Raw genomic sequence first — 27,192 nt, forward strand, 5'->3', positions numbered from 1 at the left:
AGGTCCAGTGTACTGAGCCTCAGAGGTTCATGCTCAGCAGGTTGCAGGAACAGCCAACCACGTGGGCCTGAGTTCGATGCAGCATTTTGGGAGAACTATTGCCAGGTCTGCACTTCTGATTCCACTGGTGTAGCATGTGTTTGCTATGTTTCAAGGTGGGGATACAATAATGACTAAATGTTGGGCTTTAGGGACTCCTGAAAAATGATATCGAGTCTCAGAATAAGGCTGGGAATGAGTCTGAGGTAGACTAGACACAAACCAAGTGCTGCCACTCAGGATTGTCTGGAGAAACTGAGGGTATGAATAAGGTGGAATTTTCAGACACGTTATGGTAAGTCCTGGGAGGAGCTAGCAAGGAAAGTTACAAAATTTCTTCCTCTGCAATGAATTCCCTTTATACTGCAAAATAGAATTTTTGTGCACGAAGCAGATAAACTAAATGAACTATCTGACCCTCCTAAACCAGGATGTTCAGGACCAAAAGGACAGAGCAGAAAACCCCCACAGGGAAATTGCTTCTTCAAGAGGACAAGAGGAAGGCATTCCTGTTGGACTCAGGGGCTTCAGATTTTGCTGTTTCTTTTAAACCTGAAACAGAGAAATTTAATTTGTGGAGGACAGAAATCCTCTTTTGCCTGCCCCAAATTAAATGTTTCGTCTCTCCGTTTATAGCACTTCATAAATAACCCATAGCCAAGATAACACTGTGACTTTCTTCTCCCAGCATTGCAATCCTGGAGCGTCAGAACAAAGACTGTGTGTGTGAGGAAAGAGCTGGAGATATTTGTTTATTGGAAGGGAGAAAACTGAGATTAAAAATTGCAGTTAGCAGGGGAGAAGGTGTCTTCCTTCCTGCTGGCATTGCCCTGTGCCTGCGAGCCAGCCATGCTCACAAGGAGCCTTGGAGAGGGCTGCGTCCGCCTCTGTACAAGATGCTGAACCAGTGAAGAGGGCACGCCGGGCAGGGGGAGGGGCTGCCTCGGCCCTGGGAGGTGGAGGTGCGGCCGGGAACTTGGAGCTTTCGCTTAAACATAAGGAATGATTTTTTCTCATCAACAGTAAGTGCCATTTTCGTCATCAGCTCTGCATAGGGCCGAGGCGCCGGGTGCTGTCCCTTGTGTCTTGCTCTCTGGCTGTGTCGCTTTGGTTACAATAGAAATAACCGATGAGATGGTGGCTGCGGAGTGTTTGTGCTCAGCCATCGGGGGATGGGTTCTTTCCCAGCGTCAGCATGCGTGTGGTGTCTGCAGTCTGCCTCTGACAAGCAGGGCAGAGGAGTGATTATGCGGTGTGGAAAATGGAAGTCCTCCGGTGACAAAAATGCTTCAAAGAGGCAATGAGCTCAGACGTGTATTGTAATGCCTCTGCCCCTAAATCAGGGCTTCAGGATCTTGGAGTAATGCATTATTTTGCCATAAGGATGTTTAGTCATGTGAAAAGATACAATTGTACAGGATTTCTACAGTGTTTTTTGCAACTGACAGCTGCCCACAGGTTTGACTGTTTATTTCAGTACAAATTCGGATACTTGAACCATCTCAGTTTTCCTTAGTATTTTTTAAATTAGGCATAGGAATTTTTTTGTTCACTTAGGCTGATTTAGGGCTTTTATAATTTAACTGTAGACTCCTGAGCACATAGAGGATAGGACTAAATGGTAAATTATTCCATATGTATAAATTTGACATGTAAAGCCTTCATCATACATTGTTAAGGCTTAGGCTTGGTATATAGAATGATGCGAACCTGGCTTGATTTTGTTTGTTTGGAAGGAGAGGAGTGTTTATCATTGTTATATTCTCATCCATCACTAGTTAAAAGAAAAACTTTATTTGCCTTGATCGTTTTCTGCATTTTTACCCATAATTACTGCAAAGGAACTCTTGTCATTTAAAGCAGCTCTTAGGCATAATTCTTTTGTTTGGTTTCATAGAAAACATTTTGCTTTAGGTCTCTCAATAAAGAGCCTATGCAGGTGGAAAACTTTGCTTTTGTACCTAAAAATTTTGTTTTTCTGATTCTCAGAACTGGGATTTAATTCAGAAAATCATGCTGCTTTTTCCTGGAGAAAGGTTATTTGTTGAAATGTCTATGTGAGAAATGTTCAGAGCACCGGGTCAAAACCGGGGCGAGTGCAGAGATGGGGGCCGCGGCAGCAAACTGCTCAGGTGGTTGATGTCAGGCAGCGTTGAGGTTGCTTCTGTGTGCCAGCAGGCTGGTTTCTGAATAGGTTTTCTTATTTCCAGATATTAACTCGAGATTTCAAATTTTTCAAGAGCAGTATTAACAAGGCCTAACATGTGGAGGTCAGTCGCCTGGGCTGGCAAAAGACAGACGCTTCCTGGCCTGGGACAGGTGACCATTAGGTTACAGCGTCTGCACAGAACAGAACGATGCACACTCCGCCGTGTACCTGATGGGTCCCAGGGTCAGTCATTACCTGATGATCAGAGGAGCAACATTTAGACTCCCAGGCATTTGGGGGTATTAGGCCTCTGGATGGAGTTTGGCATATACCGGCTAAATCCTGGCTGGATGAGTGCTTTGTCACTTCTTGGTGACCTTCTTTTCCTTCCCTCCCACCTTCCCCTCCTCTTTCACTTGCACTAAGTATGCCTGTGATGTGAGTGTCTGTCAGCGCTTCATTGGCCCTGTGTGAAACCGGGGCTGAGGAGCAGGGGTGGCTTCTAGGCTGGCAGCACACTGCTTTGTGGGAAAAGGGCTCTCATATGCTCTGGTCTTTACAGCTCTTCTTTAAAAATCTAACTTGGCCACTTCTTTTATGAAGAAGACAAATCAGACAAATTGGAAGGTATGAGTGAACATCATTTACTCCTTCAACAGCTATTTATTGAGCAACTCCTATGTTGTATTACAATGTCAACATTACATCTGAATTAGGTAATGACCTCTCTGGGAAGAAGGCCTATCTTCCAGCTATCTCTGAATCCAAGGGTCTGTGCAGGATCCAAGACAAGGCACATGGCTAAGTGATTACTGAAAGAAAATCAGGGAGGGGAAACATGGGCAGCGTGTATCGAGCCTTCTGGCCTCCTCCCCAGGCACCTGCCAAGAGCCCCCGGTTTTAGCATCCACTATACCAGCTCCTACCCCCCAGTGTATCCTGAGCTATGAGTCCAGACTTCTGGTCATGTTCTCTGACTGCAGCAAAACGATCCTGTACCAACAGGATGTGCATGTTAGTGTGTGTAGGATTATGTGAGAGGATGGGTAGTACTTAGGAACAGCAGCTCCAGACCAGACTGCCCAGGTTAGAATCCTGCCTCCACTATTGACCATGTGACTTGCGTGAGCTCTTTACTCTCTGTGCCTCGGTTTCCTCATCTGTCAAGTAGGGATAATAATATTACCTATCTCCTAGCATTGTTATGAAGAGGAAATGATGCCTATAATCCTGGTACTTTGGGAAGCTGAGGCAGCTGGATCACTTGAGGTCAGGAGTTGAAGACCAGCCTGGCCAACATGGGGAAACCCTGTCTCTACTAAAAATACAAAAATTAGCTGAGCATGGTGGCAGGTGCCTGTAATCCCAGCTACTCAGGAGTCTGAGGCAGGAGAATCACTTGAACCTGGGAGGCGGAGGTTGCAGTGAGCCCAGGTCGTACCACTGCACTCCAGCATAGGTGATAGAGACTCCATCTCAAAAAAAAAAAGCAAATGAGTTGCTAACATGAAGCACAACAGGCCTGGCACATGTGGCCATCAGCGTGGGATACAGATGTTTCATTTTAATAATAAAGTTTATCATTGTAAAACATACATGTAGAAATTTTAAAAGAACGGGATGACAGTAGACAGTCTCGTATTTTATTCCTACACCCCACTGGTTTGTCCTGAGCACCCCATTTTGGATACCAGAGTCCTGGGAAAACCAAGCAAATTATTCCCCCACCTTCTCCATACCCTCTCTGGGTGTCGCACACCTAACCCCACGGTTAACAGTTCAGGATCACCACAGCCCTGTGGGTCTGTACCCAGGCAATTGTGTTGCTAGTTAGCTCCCTTCATTTAAATACGTGCATTCTTCGGTGTGTTAATTGCTTTTAAGTTAGAAGAGAGGAAACAAGGAAAAAGAAAAAAATATATAAATAAATACTTGGATTCTAGCCCTCTTCTTTTCAAAATAAGAAAGAGGCTGGGATTCTTAGGGTGGAATAGGGTCAGGGGCTAGAGGAAGGCCGTGGGAGATTTCATTCTGGGCAGAGGGAGAAGTGGGGAGGGCGGGAGAGCTGTGCAGAGGTCACAAGCCTGAGCCCTTCCCCCAGCCCCGGGGACGCTCTCGTGGCTGGGCCTCTTCTCCGGCAGAGCCTTCCAGGAGGGCAGTCCTTCAGGAACTGCCTGGAGCACTCCTTGTCCCACGGTGCCAGGGGTTCCCAGCTACGCTGGTAGTTGCCTGGAGTGTTCTTTCTGGAACCAGGGCAATCAAGGTGGCAAGATACTGGGGTGAGGAGGGTGTACCTCTGAAACCATAGGAATGAAGGTGGGATCTAGGTTACAGCTATATCCAGGCCTGGTCCTGGATTCCATGACTTCCTTTTTAATAAATCATCTGTGGCTCTGAAGGGAACGTATCCTTGTGGTATTTGCGGTAAGAATGTAATTTGGAAAACGGGCATTTATCTCCGAGGCATTCTGCCTTTCACATTCAGTCCCCTCAGCTACCCAGTGAAAGAAGGTACTACTGTGAACACCATTTTTTTTTTTAATATGGAACGCTTCACGAATTTGCGTGTCATCCTTGTGCAGGGGCCATGCTTATCTTCTCTGTATCGTTCCAATTTTAGTATATGTGCTGCCGAAGCGAGCACTGTGAACACCGTTTTATAGATGGCATTAAACATGGCCAGGACGCAAACCCAGGCCCTGACCACAGAGTCTGTGTTCTTCTATCTCCAGACCACACATCGTTCTTCCAAGCTTGCCCTTGAGAATAAAACACTGATGAAAGAACTTTGTGAGGTCCAGTGCCATGTAAATAAAGCATGACTGTAGCGTCATGTGGTCCAGTGTCCACTCTGTGCAGACGACTTTACATGAAGCCTCTTATTTCAGTCTCACCACCACCTGCAAGGTGGGTAATCTTGCAGATCGTGAGGAAGCTGAGAGTCAGCGGTTAGGTACGTTGCAGCGTGCAGAGCTCTTAGATGGGAGAATGGATCTTGGGTCCAGGTCTGCTTGCCTCCGGAGTTCTGGCCTTCACCTCACCCGATGCTGCCACCTCCCTGAAGCTTAAGCGGCTTTGAGGGTGTACTAGAAAGAAGGGGGCTGAGGTGAAAGGACTTTCACTAAATCTTAAAAGTAGCTGGTAATAGAGCTAGAAGTCAGTCCCTGGGATTGACTTGGTAAGTTGTAAGATACACATTTTTTTTTAATCCACACTTATATGACTACCCCATGGTCCACTTAAATCATAGCTTCTAGCGGAATGTCCATATTTGTCCATTCACCAAGCATTTGTGGAGAGCATCCTGCCCATCAGGCACTGTGGGAGGTGCTGTGTGTGCGGTGGAAACTGGCCGGCTGCAGCCTGGCCATGGCGCTCCCTGTCCTGGTGGGTGTCTGAGAGAGTGCAAGGTTAGAGGCAGAGTGGCCCCTGAATGCTTGAGGTACAGAGATCAAGGGGCTGAACCGGTTTTCAGGGTAGGGCAGGGACTATTGAAAGCTTTGAGCATGGATCAGACTTGCCTTCTGAAACTTACTTACACTTTGGCTACAGAACCAAAGGTGGGCAGGAAGTCTAGGGGGCTGAGAGGAGGTTGTTCAGTCAAGTAAGAGGTGATGGTGGCATGCAGCGCAGTGTTTCCTGAGAGTTAGGGTCGGTGCCCCCATTTATCACTCTAGTGCTCCCAGCCATGGGGCGCAGTTCTGACAGCATCTCCCAACAACGTAAGTATTGATCAGTGGGAACTTTCCTTTAGAGCCATTACTTTTAAGTGTCTGAGATTAACTACAAATCCCACAGAATGCCAGGACAGATCCTGGCTCTAGTCGCTCTGCCTTAGGACTTTAAGGAAAGCGGTTTATTGGAGCATTTTATTTTAGTATATATGTCAGAAAAAGATTGTTTTCCCTCAACAGCTACATCACGTCCCCTTGACAGCATGTGGACGTGCACGCCAAGTTGTACTGATGCCATGCGTGTGCTTTCAAATCTGCTCCATGCCGAGTTGGGCTGGATGGGAGCTGAGGCAGACTGGTGAGGGAGATCCCATTTAGAACTGCGCTTGCATGCAGATTGCCTTTGCCCCTCCCTTTCTGACAGGCAGAGATGCCCCATAATCTACCCACATGGGCTGGTTCATTGTATACGGCTGGGTGAACCCCTCATACTGAAGCAGTAGGGCTTGGCACATGTTCTCTGCTTACCCATAGGGGAGGGTCCCATGCGAGGCCTTGTGGACCAAATACCACCAAGTGAACCAGGCGTGTAACATCTTTAATCTCCCAGGGTAGATCACCGGCTGCTGCAATCTCAGGCATATACAGGGCAGAAACTGGGCAGAAGTCAGGAGTGGTTATTTTCACTTAGGAAAAAATGGCTGTCTTCTCACCTCTGAAGCCCCAGGAAGATGAACTGGGTCTCAGAGGATCTCACTCTGGGAATGATAGGACTTCCATTTGCATGGGTGGATTAACTCTCCGTCCTTTCGAAAGTCAACAGAGGCAACAGCCTTGCAAAGCTTCACATATTCTCTGAGAACTCGTATCTGGTGACATGAGAGTTGTTCTGATATAAAATCAAAGCAAAATAGATTCTTTTTTACCCTGCAATGCTCTTATTGGAACATTCTTCTACCACTAAGTATTGGGCTTTTGATTTCCATCACTTTTTGTTTGTTTGTTTTGTTTTTCTGCAAATATGTGTAGGGTGAAGAAGTTGAAGGAGACCTTTGCTTTTATTCAGCAGTTGGACAAAAACATGAGCAACCTTCGTACCTGGTTGGCTCGAATTGAGTCTGAGCTTTCCAAGCCTGTTGTTTATGATGTCTGCGATGATCAAGAGATCCAGAAGAGGCTCGCTGAGCAGCAGGTGGGACAATCAGAAATGAGCTCCTGCAAGAGTATGGGTGTCCGCGATGTGCACTGACTCAGGCCTTCCCCGTATAGCTGTGTGTTTTCACGTGCTCACATTTCGTAACGTTGGTTTGCTTTTTCCAGAGAAAACTGACCATCTTTCCATGTTCTTATATCCATCTCTTGAGTGCTCCCTCCCACATTCATGTAGCTTTTTGTGAAACTGTGTGAATAATGTTTAAGATGCAAACCTTAATCTTGGTGGTAAATAAGATTTTTTAAATTATGTCTTTTTTTTGACTCTGATCTTTGTTGTGTTTTGTTAATATAGTTTTGAAAGGCAACTAATTGAAAGAAAAGCAACTTTTCTAATCAAGGAAGGTTCTTATGGGATAATATTCTGTGTGTCTGGTACAGCTTTTTAAAAAATTAAAACAAGAAAAGGTGTGATAAGGAACATGCTTGGACCCAATAGTTTAGGAAGACTTTTAAGAGCTGCAATGCTCTGTGCATTTTTGTTATCAGATATGCATGCTCTGAGCCAATCCTGGAAATTGTGCAGTTTGAAAGCTACTGAGTTCTGCCAGTGTTTCTCATTGTACCCACCTGGTAGGTGCTATTTGACGTCACTGGTTTATCAAATCCACTTTCCTGACTTCCCTGGTCTCATGGCCACATGCTCATTCTCACTTGCAATGCCTGGATTTGTCTTTATTTTTTTTTTTTAAATAGCTAAGTTTATCTTAATCTTTCTTTAGCTTTTGTTCACCTCTTTTTTTCAGACCTGTGGGCAGATTCTGTTTTGACTGTAGAAGCAGTATGATTCTCAGAGTCGAATCTGTTTTCTTCACGTTAAGCCTCCACCACACACCACATACCACAGATGCTTAGAGACAGGATTGAGGGTGAACCTTTTTTACCAGATTCAGTATTTGGTGCTACTGTTGACATTTTTTAAGAGATGGCGTCTCACTGTATTGCCCAGGCTGGTCTTTAACTTCTGGGCTCAAGTGATCCTCCCACGCCAGCCTTCTGAGTAGATGGCACTGCAGGCAGGCACCGCCATGCCTGGCCCTCCCTGCTCTTGACTTTTCTAAGTGCTATTACAATTACTGTTTAAATGATGCCTGTTCTCTGGCTTTCAAGCTAGTATGATTTAGTAATGCTACAAATTAAAAATACTGGTTTTTCCACTTAGCTTTGGAACTTTAAGCATGTCTTTTTCATCGAGGTCATCTAGACTCTGTCTTTGCTTTGTGCAGAAAAGAATATTGATATAAGTATTATGGAATTTTAATGGACATTACAGAGATTTTAATGCCTCTGTCATTGGAGTCACAGCTACTGAATACATCAGTTTTACTTAAAAGTGTGATCCACTAGGATGAATGTCTTTGAACAGTCTGTGAAAAGGCAAGGCCTTGCAAATGAATTTACCCTGAGTGGTGAGTTTTTTCAGGTAGATTATATGGAAGCTGTCAATACCTTTCCTCTTAAAGAATGGCTGGCTAGATTTTGCTGGGGCTGTTGATAGTGTGTTCATTTTTTTTAAATCCAAAGTGTGACAGAACATTAAATTAATTAAATTGCAGAGAATTTGTTCCCAAAAGCATACAATTTGGAGCCACTGCTATTCTCTTAGCCTTATTTCTTCCCATCCTGCAGTGGCACATAATTTCAATCTGGTTGATTTGAAAATTCTCTCTTTATAGAATTCAGCATCACCTTAGTGACATTTCTATCCCTTGGTTACTTTAAAAAAAAAAAATCAATGGAATTGGTGTTCAGGACTACCGTTATTGTGTAGAAGTTAGATACTGTGTTGGTTTTCTACTACTGTTGTAACCAATTACAGATTTAGCAGCTTAAAAACACAAATGTATTCTATTTCTGGAGGTTAGAGATCTGAACTGCATCTCACTGGGCTAAGATCAGGATGTCATCAGGGCTGTGTTCCTTTCTGGAAGCTCTGGGGAGAATCCATTTTTTTGCTTTTTCTGGCTTTAGAGGCCACCCGCATTGCTTGGCTCATATGTGCCTCTTCTGCCTTCAACGTCATCAACATTGTATCTCTCTGTGTCTTTCTTCATAGTCACATCTCCCTCTAGCTGCCTCCTCTTCTGCCGTTAAGGACCCTTAAGATTACAGTGGGCCCACCCTGCTAATCCCGGATAATCTCCCTATTTCAAGGTCAGCTGATTAGCAACTGCAATTCCCCGTGTAATCTAACAGATTCACAGATTCCAGGATTAGGATCTGGATGTCTGTGTGTGTGTTGGAGGGTGTCATTGTCATTATTCTGCCTACCACAGATGATCTCAGGATACTTTTAGTATTTTTGTTAAAAAGAATGTTACAGTGTATTTATATTATACTAAACTCAGACCTTAAGTACCCCATCCAAAACAATGGCAACAAATGTGTTACACAAAAGAATTATGTATGGGCCACTTTTTAAAACCTTACCTAGTGACCATTTTTGGTCTGGGTTAGAAAACCACCTTACCTATGTTTACTTTTCAAACTAAATATAATAAATTAATTGCTTCCAAAAATAAGACCTAAAAACATGGCATCACCTAGCATTGCCTTATGCAAAAGCCCTCGGCCCCCCAAAGTAGCTAAGAGCTATGATGTCCCTGGATCCTCATTGTAATGCACCTGGTCGGGGAGGGGTCAGACCCTCTAAAAGTCCTGTTTCGCCTTTCTTACATAGAACACCTTTAGGTATAAGGTAATGGGGGTTATTCCTATGGAATATATCATCTTTAAAATGCACAGGAAGTAGTGGCAATTTTGTGACATTTAAATCACAAACCACTTTCGTTGAAACTTTTTAAGATCCCTGTCCTAGTTTTTTCATTGGTTGGTTTCTTGTTTCTCTGTGGGGTGTGCCAGATGGTGGCTTGGAGGAGTTGTTAGTTACCCTTCCATTGGCTAATGAATAGCCCCTGCCGTGGGCCAGCTGAGCTTTCACCTCACGCCCCCTGAACCATCCCAACACCCCCCTGTCCCACTTGCTACCCAAGCCCCTCCCACAGAGACATTCAGGAGCTGGCACTGGGGTTTCACCCTATATGATTTTCTGTCTTTTCAGCCTGTTTTTTTTCTCCTCAGCCTCCCTTACCTTCTGTTTTTGGTTCCTTTTTATTCTCATTCTTCTGGCTGCGTTCTCTTCTCCAGTTTCAGGTCTATCTCCTCTTGCTCTGTACCCCCCAACCCCCAAGTTCCTCCCCAACCTCAGTGTTCTGTGTCACCTGCCCAGGGGCAGAAAAACAAAGTGAACAGGAGCCTGTTAGAACTGTCAGCAAGGCCGGGCGCAGTGGCTCAAGCCTGTAATCCCAGCACTTTGGGAGGCCGAGACGGGCGGATCACGAGGTCAGGAGATCGAGACCATCCTGGCTAACACGGTGAAACCCCGTCTCTACTAAAAAATACAAAAAACTAGCCGGGCGAGGTGGCGGGCGCCTGTAGTCCCAGCTACTCGGGAGGCTGAGGCAGGAGAATGGCGTAAACCCGGGAGGCGGAGCTTGCAGTGAGCCGAGATGGTGCCACTGCACTCCAGCCTGGGTGACAGAGCCAGACTCCGTCTCAAAAAAAAAAAAAAAAAAAAGAACTGTCAGCAAAAGTCTTTCTCAATGTTTTATGTTGTTTCTTAAATCTACTTTTTCTCTAGATTTGGACAGTTTCTAAGACCTAATTCTTGTGCAGACTTACATCTCTGTGGATACTAGTGGTAGGATTATTTCAGTTTGCAAAATGTTCCTGTCTAGCACTTAAATGGTCTGCATTTTAAAAGGTAGTCTGGCACTGTATTTTCTATTGTACAAGGTAACTAGTAGGCCATTCATTGTGTGGTGTTTTACATGGTTTTAAAAAAAATTTCAAAAATGTTTTTTGAAAAGTTTTGAGAAAGTTTTGAAAATGTTTGAGCTTTTTTTTAAACCAAGATGTTGATGTTCTTTTATAAATTATTGTAGAGCTCGTTTCTTACGGCCATTTACCCTAAATATTAAATCAGTTTTCTTTAGCCCTTTGATTCAATGTAAGCTGAATAAATAATGTAGGATAACTGCAGAGTTTATTAAAATACAGAGCATTCATATTGTCCATAAACTAGAACCTCTCTCTGCTTTTCAGCTAGACCTTACCCACCTGGAGCCAGATGAGGTCATGGGCATTTTTCAGTTATAAGTGATGAGTATTATTTATTTAACACCAGTATCAGGGTTCCTAATTTATTATTTTAATATTTAAATAGGACATGTATCTTCTGATTTTAGAAGGGCCCCACGACAGTGCTATGAACCGGTAAGAGTTCTTAAAACTGGAATTTTATTTAGACATAATAACTTTAAAGTCAGTCCTCAAATTGACTCCAGGGAGACTCCCACCATTCGAGCATAACAGGCCTTCCACCCACACTGCAGAGCTCTAACGAAATACCCTGCACATTCTTCACAGTGCACACAGGGTGGCCAAGTGGACAACACATCTCTTCTGAATATAACCTGGTGGTGGTCGTTTGTACTCAGGATCAATGTTAGGAACTGCCTGATTTAAAATTCGGTTGGCGGGTTGGCATTTTATTCCCTCATATCAACCTAAACACACAACGATCGGAATTGCGCATTTATATGAAGAAAAGTAAGAATAGGGGCTGGGCACGGTGGCTCACCTCTGTAATCCCAGCACTTTGGGAGTCTGAGGAGGGTGGATTGCTTGAGCTCAGAAGTTGGAGGCCAGCCTGGACACCATGGCAAAACCCCATCTCTACCAAAAATACAAAAAATTGCTGAGTATGGTGGCCAGCTACTTGGGAGGCTGATGTGGGAGGATCGCTTGAGCCTGGGAGGCAGAGGTTGCCGTGAGCCAAGATCGCACCACTATGACAGAGTTGAGACCCTTGTCTCAAAAAGAAAAGTAAGAAAATAGTGGTCCCATCTAGTAATATAGTAATAATCTCAAATTATTTAAATATCAAAGTGACCTGGAATGAAGCTTATATTGCCTTTCTGTAGATGGTGACAGCTACCATTTATAATATAGTCCTCTTATTAACTGAAATTTGTTGAGTCCTGGGAACTGGATTTAGTCTAGTTAATAGTGGCTTAAAGTAGTGTAGATTTCAGAAATTGGTATATTATGAAATAATTAAAATAGAATTTAACTTAGTCTTTGCTTTCTCACAATGTAATTTGGATATTAAAACTAATGATGTGGTCTCGTGTCACTTGTCACAGAATTTGGACATCAGGGATGCCTAACTCTTCCAGAATGGCAAAACAAACAGGTTCCTCATCTCCCTCCCTCCCTGCAGCCCACCCATGGGGGTGCAGCAGCGTTACTATCCGATGATGACTAAAAGTGCCATGTTTATTCGTAAAGAGGTTTTCCAGTTTTTCCTATGACCATGCATTTTCTCTTCACAAATGTTCCTTTTCCCGAATTGGGGATTGCATCACTTTCCCCATCAAAGGACAAGACTGCAGAAACCCTGCCTCTCCCCAAGCCACCGCAGCCTTGGCTGGGCTTTATCGGCTGGGGAGGCCGGGTCTGTCTGCCAGAATTCCTCCCGTGGGCTCATGAAGCCCTTGAATGAGCTCACGGGGAGCCTGTGGGCACGCACACTGCTGCATGCACAATTTGGTGTGTGTTTGAAGAGTTCAGTAGCCCATAAAAGGTGGAGAGTTCCTACTGAAGAGACTCAGTTTCTAAAGACTTACCTGAAACCAAGTGTAAACTGGAGCCCTTTGGGGTGGGTGGTATGGAGTAGATCCCATGCATACCCAAAGTCTGTGGGGCAATGGGCTCTCAGCGGTAATGAGTGAGTAGAGGACGACGCCCACCACTGTGCCACCCCTCACGTGGTTCAGCGCGCAAGTCCTAGATGTTTCCAGTGTTTCAACTTTGTGTCAGGTGCTTACAGCACAAGGGTAACACAAAGATGAGAGGGATTCCATGTGTACTGCCAAGCCCGTGGTGGAAATCCACCCAGGGAAGTATCCCCTGGGCTGGGAGAAGGGAGGCAGGAACAGGGGTCCTTTGATACTGACCCTCCTGCTGTCACCAACGTCTCAAGAGGTTTCTTACTCTGTTGTAATCACAGGATCTACAGCGAGATATTGAACAACACAGCGCAGGGGTGGAGTCTGTGTTTAACATCTGTGACGTTCTACTGCACGACTCCGATGCCTGTGCAAATGAGACTGAGTGCGACTCGATCCAGCAGACCACCAGGAGCCTGGACAGACGCTGGAGGAACATTTGTGCCATGTCCATGGAGCGGCGCATGAAGTAAGAGCTAAGCTCCCCCAAATGTCTTCAGCATGGTCAGCCGAACTCAGTACACCCTTCTGACCTCATTCACAGTAACTGTTCTGTTCATTTCACTTAGAAATGCGCCAGGTATTGGCAGAGAAGGCCCAATGCTTCTCAAAGGATTTATTCAAGAAAAATGTAACAGGAGTCATGTCTCTCTCCAGCTCTCCTGTGCGGGGTATGGCTGTGAGCTGGCCACTGTGCTTCTGTTGACCTCGCCAGGTAGTAGTGGAGGCAGCCCTGTCTCCTAGTTTTTTAACCTCTGTGAAGCAGGAGCTCTGAGGTGCTTGGCACTCCCAGGTGGGAGGAGCACAGACCAGAAGTGGCGTCCCTGTTATTTCCCAGAACGGGTAACAGGGTCTCCCCCACTAAACTGTGCAGGTGTCAGGGGATAAAAGAAGGGCAAAAGCACGGGCTTAGCACGGGCTTGCAGGGGATGGCTTGTGTTAAGATGCTTTCCTCCCATCAGAATCGAGGAGACGTGGCGCCTGTGGCAGAAGTTTTTAGACGACTATTCCCGCTTTGAGGACTGGCTCAAGTCAGCGGAGAGGACGGCGGCCTGCCCAAATTCCTCAGAGGTGTTGTACACGAGTGCCAAAGAGGAACTGAAGAGGTTTGAGGTAAACGCCTTCTCCATCCCAGTCTCCTGATCATAACCAAGCCTGCAGCGAGCCTGGGAGCTGCTGAAATGGCTTCCCCTAAGTGGCCAGCTTCTCCTCACCTCTGGCGAGGGCTGCCCAGTCCACAGCCTGCCCCCGGCTGCTGAGACAGCTTTGCAAGACATTGCGGATGTATGCCAGCTGCTATGCAATGAACTTGAAAGCCTGTTGTGTAACTGGCATCAGGACTGGTGAATTAGGCCCTCTGCTGCCATTGCAGTTTGGGGGTGAACCCCTGGCAGCAGGTTGCTTGAGGTGTAGAAGGGAAGGAGGGTGTCATGGCACTCTGCACACTTTGGCTCTGACCCCTCCCGTGTGATGCAGGCCTTTCAGCGGCAGATTCACGAGCGGCTCACTCAGCTGGAGCTCATCAACAAGCAGTACCGGCGGCTGGCCCGGGAGAACCGCACAGACACAGCCAGCCGGCTGAAGCAGATGGTCCACGAAGGCAACCAGCGCTGGGACAACCTCCAGAGGCGGGTCACGGCCGTCCTGCGGAGACTCAGGGTGAGCTCCCCTGCGCCTGGCTCGGGTGTAGATTTTCAGGGAGACGTAACGTGCGATATGCAATGGCAGGCTTGTCACACACAAAGCAGCAGATCGAAGGTTTCACTTCAGGCCTGAGCTGTTTTAACATTCCTCCAACACGAAGCCCAAAGCTGCCAATGTTCATTTTCTAAAAGGGGGATTTGCATGTGGAGCTTCTTAGGCAGGGCCTGTTGATGAGATTTGTGTTACCAACACACAGCTCTTTTTACAACTTCTATAACCCGTGGTGGTGTGCATGTTAGCACAGAGTCCAGGGCACAGCTTCACTGGGTCTGGAAAAGGCAACACATGGGTCCCTGGAAGGAGCCCTACTTTGCCCATCTGTCTGTGTTTTTGGGACCCACCAGCTCTCGCACTGAGGATGGACAAGGCACATGAATGCAAGAGCCCCTGTCTGCACTGGGGGGTTGGGGACTGTGATTATTCTCTGAATTTCAGACCACACAAAGGTTTGGTTTTTGAAGGTAAATATTCACCTTAGATTAATGTCATTCAGAAGACGTGCTGTGTAGACCTGTGTGAGTCTGGGTATAAACTGAAAGGACGGTCACAGGCAGGGACTACAGGACACAGTTTTAATTTCCGCATCTGTTCTCAGGGCAGGGCATTGCTGAACCCATTCTAGAAAGATACGAATCTGGGCTTCTTTCTTTTCTTTCTTTTTTTTTCTTTCTTTTCTCTCTCTCTCTCTCCTCAGGAAGACATTGGCTTTTCTAGTAACCTAGAAAACTCCTGTGCATTTCTTTCTGTCTCTCTCTCCCTTCCTGTCTCCCCCTCTTTCTTTCTCTCTCTCTTCTCTGTCTTCTTTCTTCTTTTTTTTTTTTTTTTTTTTTTTGAGACGGAGTCCCGCTCTGTCACCCAGGCTGGAGTGCAGTGGCGCAATATCGGCTCACTGCAAGCTCCGCCTCCCGGGTTCACGCCATTCTCCTGCCTCAGCCTCCCGAGTAGCTGGGACTACAGGTGTCCACCACCACGCCCGCCCAGCTAATTTTTGTATTTTTAGTAGAGAGGGGGTTTCACCATGTTGGCCAGGATGGTCTCGATCTCCTGACCTCATGATCCGCCTGCCTCAGCCTCCCAAAGTGCTGGGATTACAGGCGTAAGCCACCGCGCCCGGCCCTCTTTCTTCTTTCTTGACAAGGTCTCACTCTGTTTCCCAGGCTGGAGTGCAGTGCTGAGATCATAGCTCACTGCAGCCTCAAACTCCTAGGCTCAAGGGATCCTCCTGCCTCAGTCTCCCGAGTAACTAGGATTACCGGCATGCATCACCGTGCCTGGCTGATTTTAATTTTTGTGGAAATGGGGGTCTCACTATGTTGCCCAGGCTGGTCTCAAACTCCTGGCCTCAAGTAATCTTCCACCTTGGCCTCTCAAAGTGCTAGGATTGCAGGTGTGAGCCACCATGCATTAATTATCTCCTGCCGATTTGGCTGTGGCTAATCTGCCTTCTTTTGGCACTGAAGCTCTACCAATCTGAACATCAGCTGCCTATTTGTGAAGTGATAACCTGAGAGGTATCCTTAATTGAAGATGATAAATCTGCTCTGGGTCTTCTTTCTCTGGGAGAACACGTTCAGAATTCTATCAGTGAGGGCAGAAAGGGGCACCAGGCTGGCCTCAATCCTGAGATCAGGGCTTTTCCATCTTGAAGCTACTAAATCCTTGTCAAGCAAAAGCTGCCAAAGGCTAATGCGTGAAACAGGCAGAAGGCCTGGCCCGGCCCCTCAGGGGGCTCTTCAAAGGACAGAGGAAAATCACTGATTTGGACTAGATAATTTTAGAATTTCAAATACTTAAAGACCTTGGAGACCATAATCAACATTCCCACTCTCTCCCCGACTTGCCAGCGTAGACGCTGGGGCTCAGAGTAGTTAAGGGGGCTTGTTTGGTACACAGAACCAGGACCAGACCCCAGTCTTCTGAACACAGTGCTTCTGGGGCTTTCTGGGTATCCGAGAGGCAGATTTCTCCCTGCGTATTCTGGGTACCGTTTTCTTGTGGCCGAAGGTGACCTTGCTGTCTGTCTGAACTCTTGTTCTGTGGTCAGTACAAATGTGATTTCCTCCCTGCTTTTGCAGCATTTCACCAACCAGAGGGAAGAATTCGAGGGCACCAGGGAGAGCATTCTGGTGTGGCTCACAGAGATGGACCTGCAGCTGACCAACGTGGAGCACTTCTCAGAGAGCGACGCCGATGACAAGATGCGCCAGCTGAATGTGAGGGCCGCTTCCCTAGCTCTTCTCAAAAGAACGCACCTTTGCGGGGAGAGCTGGCCAAGTGCAAATTTCACCCGATACTCCTGAGAGCAAACTTCAGAATTCTTAAAGCAGCCAGGCTACATCCCACCTGTGTACTACCAGATTATCACGTGCAAGGACATTGTTCTTTATGGTCCAGGAGTATTGGTGTCACCAGTGGGGCCGAGAACAGAGGTCCACTCTCCCATTGTTTCTGATATCTGCATGACAGGCTAATCTCACTGTAATTCTCTCCTTGGCTAGATTTTGGAAGAGGTTGAGAAATGGAAATTTGCCTTCCCTAGCATAATGGCACCAGTGAATATTATTGTGTCAGCAAACGCAAATGCCCATTTGTGGCTTATTATGGGAAATGTTCTGTTCCCACCAAGTTTTGCCATGGCAAGGTCTTTCTCTCACACCCAATAACGGAAAATGTCCACCCGTGTCAAATTTTTAGAATTATTTTAATTGGAAAAGCCAGTGCCCATAAGGAGGGGGAATATGGACAATCATTTTAAATTCCTACAGTGTCATTGTCACTTGGTTAAAAACTAAAGCTAGAGTACTAGGTGAAGGAACAAAATACTGACATTTGGATGCTTTTCTATGGCCCCGTTAGAAGAAACAGGCACTGGAAGCTCAGGGGAACTTTCTTTGAAATCCTTTCTTTCTTTTCTCTCAACAGGGCTTCCAACAGGAAATTACATTAAATACCAACAAGATTGATCAGCTCATTGTGTTTGGGGAGCAGCTGATTCAAAAGAGCGAGCCCCTGGATGCCGTGCTGATTGAGGATGAGCTGGAGGAGCTCCACCGCTACTGCCAGGAGGTGTTCGGAAGGGTCTCCCGGTTCCACCGGCGGCTCACCTCCTGCACTCCGGTACGGGCACTGCCACCTAGAAACCGCACCTGGGCTGCTCAGTTTACGTGAGACCGAATTTTTAAAGAATTAGGAGACCTATCTTAGAGTGGTTAGTTATGGTTTATTTTTTGGTTGAAAAGAAAAGGCTATATCGAAACATTTTAATTTCCACTTTTATTAATATAGAGCCACAGTAACTCACAGGTTCCCATTCTCCAGTGGAAAGCATGGCACTTCTGAGGCGCATGCTCTGCGAGTCGGTTTTAAGTGTTCCTCAGGGCCGGGCTTGTCTGGCAGGCGTCACTACCCCTAGAATTCCTGAAGACCTCTTCTGGCTTTTATTACATTAGTAACTTGGGAATGTATTTGCCCTTCCCTGTTTCTTAGTGACTGGAAGATTTAGTATTTGTGCCTTTCTGATGCTTTGTTCTCACCTTGGAAGAGAAAACACAACAGTTTCAAAAGCAACTTTGATGTTTCCCCAGACGAAAGGCCCTTTTGGGAAGTTCAGGTGGAGTTCAGGCCACTGTTAAAAGTTTACTGCCTTTGTGTGTCTGAAGCTTGAATGACAACCATTGACCAATACAACTGGCCACTCTTTCTTTTTTTGTGTCTCCAACTGACCTCATTCGTGTGTAGTTATTTCATCAGACACAGCCTCAAAAATTACCCTACAATTTCTCATTATTAAGTGCAGCCACTTAGAGTTGTTTTTCTTAGACTGAAAGAGACATTATGACACAAGCAGAATAGAATATAGACACTGAGCAGTTAAGTTGGCGGGTAAGAAAACCTGGTGCATATGGTTCTTGAAGTTTGAGTCTTACCCAGAACATTCAAATGTCCTTTTCAAAAATGCTCTGATTCTTGGAGGACCTGCCAGTAACCATCAATGAAACTTTGGCCACCATTTCCTTATCTCCTAGATAAAGTTGTTTAACTTAGATTATCAAACTTCAGCTTTTTTTTTCCCTAAGAAAAAAGAGCTGGAGGTTTGGGAAAATAGGATTCTAGGCCCCTCTCCCGATTGTCTAAACTGGAATAACCAGAAACAGGACCTGGGAACCTGATCTGTTTAAAACTGCCTTACAAATACTACTGGCAGTTATTTTTGGAAACTGCTGGACAGGCAGACTTCTCATGCTCTTCTAATTGTAGAAGCCTATGAGTTGATTAACAACTGCATACTTTGGTTTAGGGTTTGGAAGATGAAAAGGAGGCCTCTGAGAATGAAACGGACATGGAAGACCACAGAGAGATCCAGACTGATTCTTGGCGTAAAAGGGGAGAGAGCGAGGAACCGTCATCTCCTCAGTCCCTGTGTCATCTAGTGGCCCCGGGGCACGAGCGGTCTGGCTGCGAGACCCCTGTCAGCGTGGACTCCATCCCCTTGGAGTGGGACCACACAGGCGACGTGGGGGGCTCCTCCTCTCATGAAGAGGACGAGGAGGGTCCATACTACAGCGCACTGTCAGGTAACAGCTGGGTTCCCAGCGCCCTGGAAAGTGACCTGTTTGGCTGTGTTTTTAGCCCTTAACAACACGGCCAGCTCTCGATAACCAAGAGTCCAGCTTGTAGCCAACCCTGACTTCTGTGGTTTCCTGTGTTCTGTCCTGCCCATCTCTAACTACCTGAGAATTGACCACTCTCATCACAGGTGGAATGAAAGGGGAAAAAAATGAAATTCACAGTCAGACACCAAGGTTACTCAGTGATGGCTCTGGCTGTCTGGGAGACTCATCAGTGATTTTTTTTATTTTATTTTTTATTTTATTTTATTTTATTTTATTTTATTTTGGATACAGGGTCTCACACTGTCACCCAGGCTAAGGTACAGTGGTGCGACCACGGCTTATTGCAGTCTCAACCTCCAGGGCTCAAGCAATCCTCCCACTTCAGCCTCCTGAGTAGCTGGGACTATAGGTACACGCCACCACACCCAGCTGGTTTTTAAATTTTTTGTAAAGACAAGGTCTTGCTATGTTGCCAGAGCTGGTCTTGAACAGCTGGGCTCAATAAGTCCTCCCACCTCAGCCTCCCAAAGTGCTGAGATTGCAGGCATGAGCCACCATGCCCACCCTCCCTTTCAGTTGAGTGTCTCAGTGTCAGCAGACTGAGCTGCTCCCTTTGATACCCAGTGTCCTGCTTTGGACAGTCAGGAGTTGGCTGGAAAAAAAAAAAAACTTTCTGGTTTTCAAAATCCTTTTAATTAAAAAAATAAAGGGTAGTTTTCTCCTCTCAGCTGACAATGTTTCTACTGTGTGTTGACTTAATACTTGGGCATTAATCTTCAGGCACCTCCAGTGAGGCAAATGACATTGTTCTTTTTCAGATGTAGAAATCCCTGAAAATCCTGAGGCATATCTTAAAATGACCACAAAAACTTTGAAAGCGTCTTCTGGTAGGCCCCCGCCCATGCATGTCTCAACATGGCAGCATCCTGTGGGCACACTGCATCCTCAACCTCGCTCCCATGTCGTGTCTGCCTCTGCCTTCTGTGGACACCATGCACCTTGGTCCTTGTGTCATGGTGTATTTACACTGCCATACTCACCCATAACTGCGTGCTCCTTACAAAACCCCATCCAAGCCAGAGCCGTCTCGATGCCAGCCCTCTCCTCCCTTCAGGCCTATGGAGAGGGAATTTTTCGTGGTGCCTTTTTTGATGATTTTTTTCTCCATCTAACTGAAGTCCTTTGGCATGGGCCAAGCTTTCTTCATGGTGGCTTGGTTTGGAACTGTTTCCTTGCTTTACTGGGATCCCCTGGTGGAAAGGGGTGGGTTGGGGGTGGGGGGGTAAAGGTGCTGATGATTTGCCACAGGAGGAATAAAACCTTCCTTTCCTTGATTTGCAGCTCTAATCTTCATCCTTAGCCCCATCCCCATCTGCCATGGTGGGTCAGGGAGAGCCCTGAGGAGCCTTTTGGTTCCCAAGTCCATCTTGACATTCACTCTTCCCCTCACTCCTGAGAGGCCTTCTGCCCTCTCGGTTCCCAGACCCGACCTTGCTGCTCAATGTCCCTACCACGCGAGACCCTGGCTCCAAAACGCCACTCATCCCACAGCAAATCATGTTGGTCGTGCTCCATTGTGTACCCATCTAGTGAAGGCACAATGTTGCTGAGTTGCATGACTCTCATCTCATTCTCTTCTGGGACATACTGACATTTTGCAAACATGCATGCTTTGCAAGGAAAGCTGCAGAACTCATTTTCATACTGTAACCTGATGCCATGTCACCTGTGACCTGTTCGGTTGGAGAGAATGGACTATCGCTTGCTGTCTTTTGTTTCAGGTAAATCCATTTCGGATGGCCACTCATGGCATGTTCCTGACAGCCCTTCCTGTCCCGAGCATCACTACAAGCAAATGGAAGGTGACAGGAATGTTCCACCTGTTCCCCCCGCATCCAGCACCCCTTATAAACCACCCTATGTAAGTCTTAGCTCCACTGGGAGTACAGCTACGTGTGAGTCATAGTTACATTTTCAAGAGAGATTTTGGTGTAAACTGCATGTGTTCACTCCCCAGGCATATTTTGAGTTGGTTTTCTTATGTCGAGCTGTCCATACTTCGTTAGAACCCTGGCAAAACCGATTAGATTTAGAGAGAGGTTTCTGGCCAAAAACCATCTTCGTGTATGTTGGTGTGGTGTAACAGTCATTATTACTGTCGAGTCAGGTGTCTGTGCAAATAGTGAGCAAGCAAGGTGCTGGCTTTCCTGACCTCTCCTGAGCTCTCAAGGCTTTGTCTTTTTGTTGTCTGTTTTGTTTGTTTGTTTGTTTTTGTTTTTGTTGAGACAGAGTCTCATTCTGTCACCCAGGCTGGAATGCACTGGCACTATCTTGGCTCACTGCAACCTCTGCCTCCTGGGTTCAAGAGATTTTCCTGCCTCAGCCTCCCAAGTAGCTGGGCTTACAGGTGTGCACCACCATGCCTGGCTAATTTTTGTATTTTTAGTAGAGATGGAATTTCACCATGTTGGCCAGGCTGGTCTCGAACTCGTGACCTCAAGTGATCCACCTGCCTCAGCCTCCCAAAGTGCTGGGATTACAGGCATGGGCCAGTGCATCCGGCCTTCAAGCCTTTGTTATGTTAACCTTTTGACCATACATCCTATTCCAAAAAATCATAACTTCATATTCAGATTTGATGGTGTGCTGCAGTGGACACGGATTTGATTCCTAGCCCCGCCAATCCATTGCCATTGTACCTGAGACACTTTGCCTTGCCTCTGAAAGCCTTTCTCAACGGAGGCTAAAGCTATTTCACCTAATTGTTGTTAAGATTATTGTGTGTAAAGGTAAAAAAAAGGTCCTCAGAAGTAATGGTCATGATTATTACTCCTGAATTGGTTTATTGTTTATAGCAGTGGCTGTTTCTTCTTATTTACATTTTCCTCAGCTGACTTGAGTTCTTGGCATGCTTTGGCTAGACAGCTCCTGGGAGGGGCAGCCTAGGGCAGCAGCGAGAGAAATTAAGGAGAGAATGTTGTTACATCATTGGAGAAGACTCTGCCTTTGCATGGTCAAATCCAAGTCAGTTGATAATGGGCTGTTTGTGTCCAATTCAGAAACACTTCCTCTTGCTTAACAGGCAGGTGTCATTTCTAAAAAGAATAATAAGACGGGGGAAGGACCGCAGTCCCTGACCTCTGCTTTACATCCGTGGTTCATGTGGCTTGGCCATCCCTTCCTGTGATTACGCCTGTTCCTCACCTGGCCGGTTTCGAAAGCTCAACCCTTTTGTTGTGTCTGAAGCCAGATGTATCATCACAAATCTGAAGGTTTTTTTAATTATTTTCATTCTGCACAAATAGGCCATACAGACACAATCCAAAGAAAGCAGGGCTTTTCTAAAAAGAGATACATTTATTTTTGGAGAGGCTCGAGATAACAGCCCAATCGGCTGTGTGATAACAGAAAAGTCAGTATGTGTAGTGAAAGATAAACACTTGGTAACGAATGCCCCTGCGAGGCAGATTCATCCTGTGTGCATTTCTTTTTTTTTTTTTTTTTTTTTTTTGAGACGGAGTCTCGCTCTGTCACCCAGGCTGGAGTGCAGTGGCCGGATCTCAGCTCACTGCAAGCTCCGCCTCCCGGGTTCACGCCATTCTCCTGCCTCAGCCTCCCGAGTAGCTGGGACTACAGGCGCCCGCCACCTCGCCCGGCTAAGTTTTTTTTGTATTTTTAGTAGAGACGGGGTTTCACTGTGTTACCCAGGATGGTCTCGATCTCCTGACCTCGTGATCCGCCCGTCTCGGGCTCCCAAAGTGCTGGGATTACAGGCTTGAGCCACCGCGCCCGGCGCATTTCTGATTCTCAGTGATAATGATGCCAGCCACCTCTACAGAGTGACAGGGATAACTAAAATTCTGTAAAACACTGTGAAAATGTAAAAGTGCTAACACAGTAACAGTCTGGTAAGCTCAACACATTGTTCTCATTTGTTTTGCATGGTTCATTTGAGGGGTGATTGGAAGCATGCCAATTAAAACAGGCCATTTTCTTCCCATCACTGACATCTCATCTGCTTCCCTCTCCCTGGGCCTTAGCTGAGGCTTTATTTCTGCCATTAGCTTTGCCAGCGTATAAATGCTACCTAGGCACTAAAGCACCACTGTATTCCTAGCAAGACACCGTCAAAGGAAAGGGGGCCCATCTCATTTCTTCACTGTTAGTATGAATCTAGTTGTTCTTCAGATATTCTTAATATCTACAGATGGTAACTTAAAAACTGGCTCATTCTAGGGAAAGCTGCTATTACCGCCAGGCACGGATGGTGGCAAAGAAGGCCCGCGAGTCTTGAATGGCAGTCCACAGCAGGAAGACGGGAGACTGGCCGGTGTCACAGGGCAGCAGTCAGGTACTGCCTATACCTGGCAGTTGTCCAGAGAGCCAGAGTATGGTATTTAGGTCCTTGCTTAACAGAACATTCATTAGATATTAACCAACTATATGATTTGCCAAAACTGGGGGACTTACCCTACAACAGCCAATGTTATTTTTAAATCAGCGATTGGCATTTATGAACACATTCCTAGGCTGTTCAGTGTAATTTGAAAAGTATTCTTTAAATACTGGTAAAATAAGCCTCCGGAGGAAGTGCAGCTTTTCACCTTCTACACTTCTATGTAAAGATCAGACGTGAGGATGATGAACAGTGTTGTCTCAAGTGTCTCTTCATTCGACCAGCCCAGTAATTATAAAAGTAATTACTCAACTAAATCTAAAGCTGACAGCATCGACCTGGTCATTTGTGGACCAAAGGAGAAAACTGAAAAGATTCAGCATGAACTGACCTGTTGAGCGTGAAACTGTAGCACATAGACCTCCACTTCATTCCAGCCTCTGGGAGTGTAGGCCTCAGATCATGTGCTAGTCCACATTCCAGGAGAAGAGAGAACTCCCAAAAGCTGACCCTTCTGTCAGGGGAATCCCCTACATTTTTTTTTTTAAATCACCCTGACCCCTAATTAGCTGGAGGCAGAGAAATCTGTTGCATTGTTGCTTTTTTTAATTGGCGATTTTTTAATTCCAGGTGCCTTTGACAGATGGGCGCTGATTCAAGCACAAGAGCTTCACAATAAACTCAAAATAAAACAAAATTTGCAACAGCTGAACTCTGATATCAGCACCATCACCACTTGGCTGAAAAAAACTGAAGCAGAGCTGGAAATGTTAAAGATGGCAAAGCCTCCCTCTGATATCCAGGAAATAGAACTGAGTGTGAAGAGACTGCAGGTGAGTTAGAGGTGTGGCGGGGAAGAGTGATTCAGAGTGTGCATGTGAATGCATTGCTATGCTGGACGAACAGATCACGTGTATTAGTGGCATAGGCGCAGCTTGCAGAGGGTGTATGTAGAGGTCACTCTCTTCCATTTCAGTTCCATAGGTGGCAAGGAAGGACTAGTGGCGGAACCTTCCTTGAAAGGGCTTGGGAAAGGACCAGCTCATCTGCGGATGAATCCCATGGCCTGATCTCATTACCCTTTTATGCAGTTAGAATGTGTCACCTACATAAGTCCTGACCCCACTGGAACTAGCCCAGGGAGCTACAAAGGGACAGTTTGAGCCCTGTGCTTTAAGGGTGCCCTGAGCATTAGCCTGAGCTCCTGAGACCCAGGGCAGGGATTTTGGGGGATCCAGATACCCTCATATTTGTACTTTTATTTTGCTATGGGTGTTAATATATTAGGAATTAATATTTCTGGGATATCTAGGAGCAAATGCAGGATAACCACATATACTTTATCTGAAAGACCTTTAGTCTGGTCCAGAAACATTAGCCAGTTGCAGAGCAGGGCCTGTAGAGGTCAGCAGGGTCTCCTCCCTCCAGCAGGCCTGTGCTTTGGGGCCCTGTTGGCCAAGTTCATGGACCTTAAGGCAGCTCCCTCCCCGGATACTTCCCAGCCAGTCACAGGCGAGGTCACTCTCATTTCTGCGGCCGCAGCTTGGGAGACTGTGTGGAAAATTTGTACCCTACTGAGGTTCAAAATGAGCCCCTCCTCCCTACTTTCAGAGCTCCTAACCTCATCTTTTCTCCCTGTGGTAGGAGATATTGAAAGCCTTTGACACCTACAAGGCATTAGTGGTCTCTGTCAACGTGAGCAGCAAGGAATTTCTGCAAACCGAGAGCCCCGAATCCACAGAGCTCCAAAGTAGACTCCGCCAGCTGAGCCTGCTCTGGGAAGCGGCACAGGGCGCAGTGGACAGCTGGAGAGGGGGCTTACGACAGTCGCTCATGCAGTGCCAGGTACGCTGACTCAGCACCCAGCCTCCCAGAGGCGCCCAGGCCCACGTGGTGGGAGCAGCAGATATTTTTATCATGGTCAGGCTGCTTCGGTGCAGCCAAATGTGGCTTGTGTCAGGAAACATGCGCTTTACCATTTGTTTCCACAGAGGCTCACCGGCCATCTCAGAGACCCACTCCCTGTCCCAGGTCTCTTCGCTGTTGCCCAGGCCCAGAGCCACTCCTGGAGTCAGGGTTCCTGCAAGTGACCTGTGGGTTAGAGGTGCTACCCCACAGCTCCTCGTGTCCTTTTGCCAGGGTGATTAAGAGACCTGGCCTTGAAGCAGAGGAGCAGTTATTGCTTAATAGCTATGTGACTTTGCGCAAAGCATTGAACCTCCTAGACCTCAGTGTTCTTATCTGAAAATGGGAATCATTCCGTGTCCACCTCCTAAGGTTCTTTTTTAGGAGTAAATGAGGCAGTGTGTGTAATCCTAGCCCAGCACCTGACACAGTAAATGCACAGCGGGTGTGAGCTCTGCACCACTGCCTAGCTCTGGCCGTGTCTCAGGGAACGTGAGCACACCCCAGCCTGTCCTGTTGGATTGTTTCCCTCCACCACTGGACCCCAGCAGATTGGCTGAGGAATGCGTGTGGCCTTCATCTGTAAAATCAGCTGGGCATCCTGAAGCCCCACCTTCATAGTGGCATTTTCATTCGCTACCTCCTGGCACTGTGCCGAGCGCCTGCCTTCTTTCCTCTGCCTCATTCTGGGGCCCTGGCATTTAGTTTAAAGCTGGCCCTTGTATTCACTGGGTAAGGCCAGAAAAGCAAATGACTGAGATAGATTGGAAGCAGCAAGCCATGTTCCTAGCATGCCCTCTTCTAGGACTCTAAGACATGGCAGCGCTCTGATGTGTGCTGTTTTTTAAGGACTTCCACCAGTTGAGTCAAAATCTGCTGCTGTGGTTAGCGAGTGCCGAGAACCGGAGGCAGAAGGCTCATGTCACCAATCCGAAGGCCGACCCCCAGGCTCTCCTGGAGTGTCGGAGGGAACTAATGGTAAGTTTCCTCCCAGGAGCTCTGTATTGCCACCAGCCTCTGTCATCCCCAGAGAGGCCGCACACTCAGGTAGCCTCGCCTAGTATTTCAGGAACTGTGCCAGTGGTGTTTGCCTGTAATGCACGAGTTCAGCCCTAGTATTCCTCCAATTGGTGTTTACCGAGCAGCCCTTTATCGTTCTGAAGCCAAATGACTTGCAGGAATGGAGAGCCACAGTCCACAGAACTGAGGACATAGGTGCTCTCGATATCCTGAGAAACTTAAGGCCATTTGAGTGGAAGTCTTTTTCTCTTGTGAATCCTGCTCACTGGGGAGAAATACGGTGCTCATTTGCGCCACACCTGCGATGAGCTGGGTGGGTTTTCTGTATCCACTATGGAAAAATGGTTCTTCTTGGAGGAGAGTCATGTCCTCATGCATTTGTCACTAACACACCAAGATGGGATTTCTCTATTCTCACTGGTGCTCAAGGTGACATTTTCATCCATAAATCTGTATGTGGTTTAAATATTATAATCAGAGTGCTAGCCATTGTTTAAAAATATAGTTTTCCTAAAATGTTTGCAAAGCCCCAGTCTCTAGAGCAGTGGCGTCCAGTAGAACTTTCTGAAGTGATAGAGATGACCTGCATCTGCACTGTCTAGTAACCTCATGTGGCTTAAAGCACCTGAAATGTGGCTATTGTGACTGAAACTGAATTTTTGATTTTAGTTAATTTAAATAGCCACAT

At 46.5% G+C, this 27,192-nt stretch overlaps 1 protein-coding gene and 1 non-coding gene across 19 annotated transcripts in view; one reads left to right on the top strand and one right to left on the bottom strand.

Annotated features, from left to right (window-relative positions):
- The window catches only part of SYNE2 (spectrin repeat containing nuclear envelope protein 2), a 376,210-nt gene that overhangs the window by 345,015 nt on the left and 4,003 nt on the right, over window positions 1-27,192 (top strand). For 11 of the 18 annotated variants that reach the window (XM_065548888.1, XM_065548887.1, XM_005561459.4 and 8 more), the window contains 13 exons: window positions 6,892-7,054; window positions 13,148-13,335; window positions 13,829-13,979; window positions 14,343-14,525; window positions 16,646-16,783; window positions 17,493-17,687; window positions 18,868-19,144; window positions 20,002-20,070; window positions 20,965-21,104; window positions 23,420-23,534; window positions 24,210-24,412; window positions 25,224-25,424; window positions 26,334-26,462. In XM_065548888.1, the coding sequence (XP_065404960.1) occupies window positions 6,892-7,054; window positions 13,148-13,335; window positions 13,829-13,979; window positions 14,343-14,525; window positions 16,646-16,783; window positions 17,493-17,687; window positions 18,868-19,144; window positions 20,002-20,070; window positions 20,965-21,104; window positions 23,420-23,534; window positions 24,210-24,412; window positions 25,224-25,424; window positions 26,334-26,462 (2,152 nt within the window). Of the gene's footprint in view, window positions 1-731; window positions 1,062-6,891; window positions 7,055-13,147; window positions 13,336-13,828; window positions 13,980-14,342; window positions 14,526-16,645; window positions 16,784-17,492; window positions 17,688-18,867; window positions 19,145-20,001; window positions 20,071-20,964; window positions 21,105-23,419; window positions 23,535-24,209; window positions 24,413-25,223; window positions 25,425-26,333; window positions 26,463-27,192 lie in introns of those variants that run through there. The other 7 variants (XM_065548893.1, XM_065548894.1, XM_005561464.3 and 4 more) reach the window with 3 other exon arrangements.
- On the bottom strand, window positions 4,726-4,832 carry LOC123574728 (U6 spliceosomal RNA). The gene has a single exon (XR_006699931.2). It is a non-coding gene; the product is annotated as a U6 spliceosomal RNA (small nuclear RNA).

Source organism: Macaca fascicularis, chromosome 7 (assembly GCF_037993035.2).
Source record: "Macaca fascicularis isolate 582-1 chromosome 7, T2T-MFA8v1.1".
Taxonomy (NCBI): domain Eukaryota; kingdom Metazoa; phylum Chordata; class Mammalia; order Primates; family Cercopithecidae; genus Macaca; species Macaca fascicularis.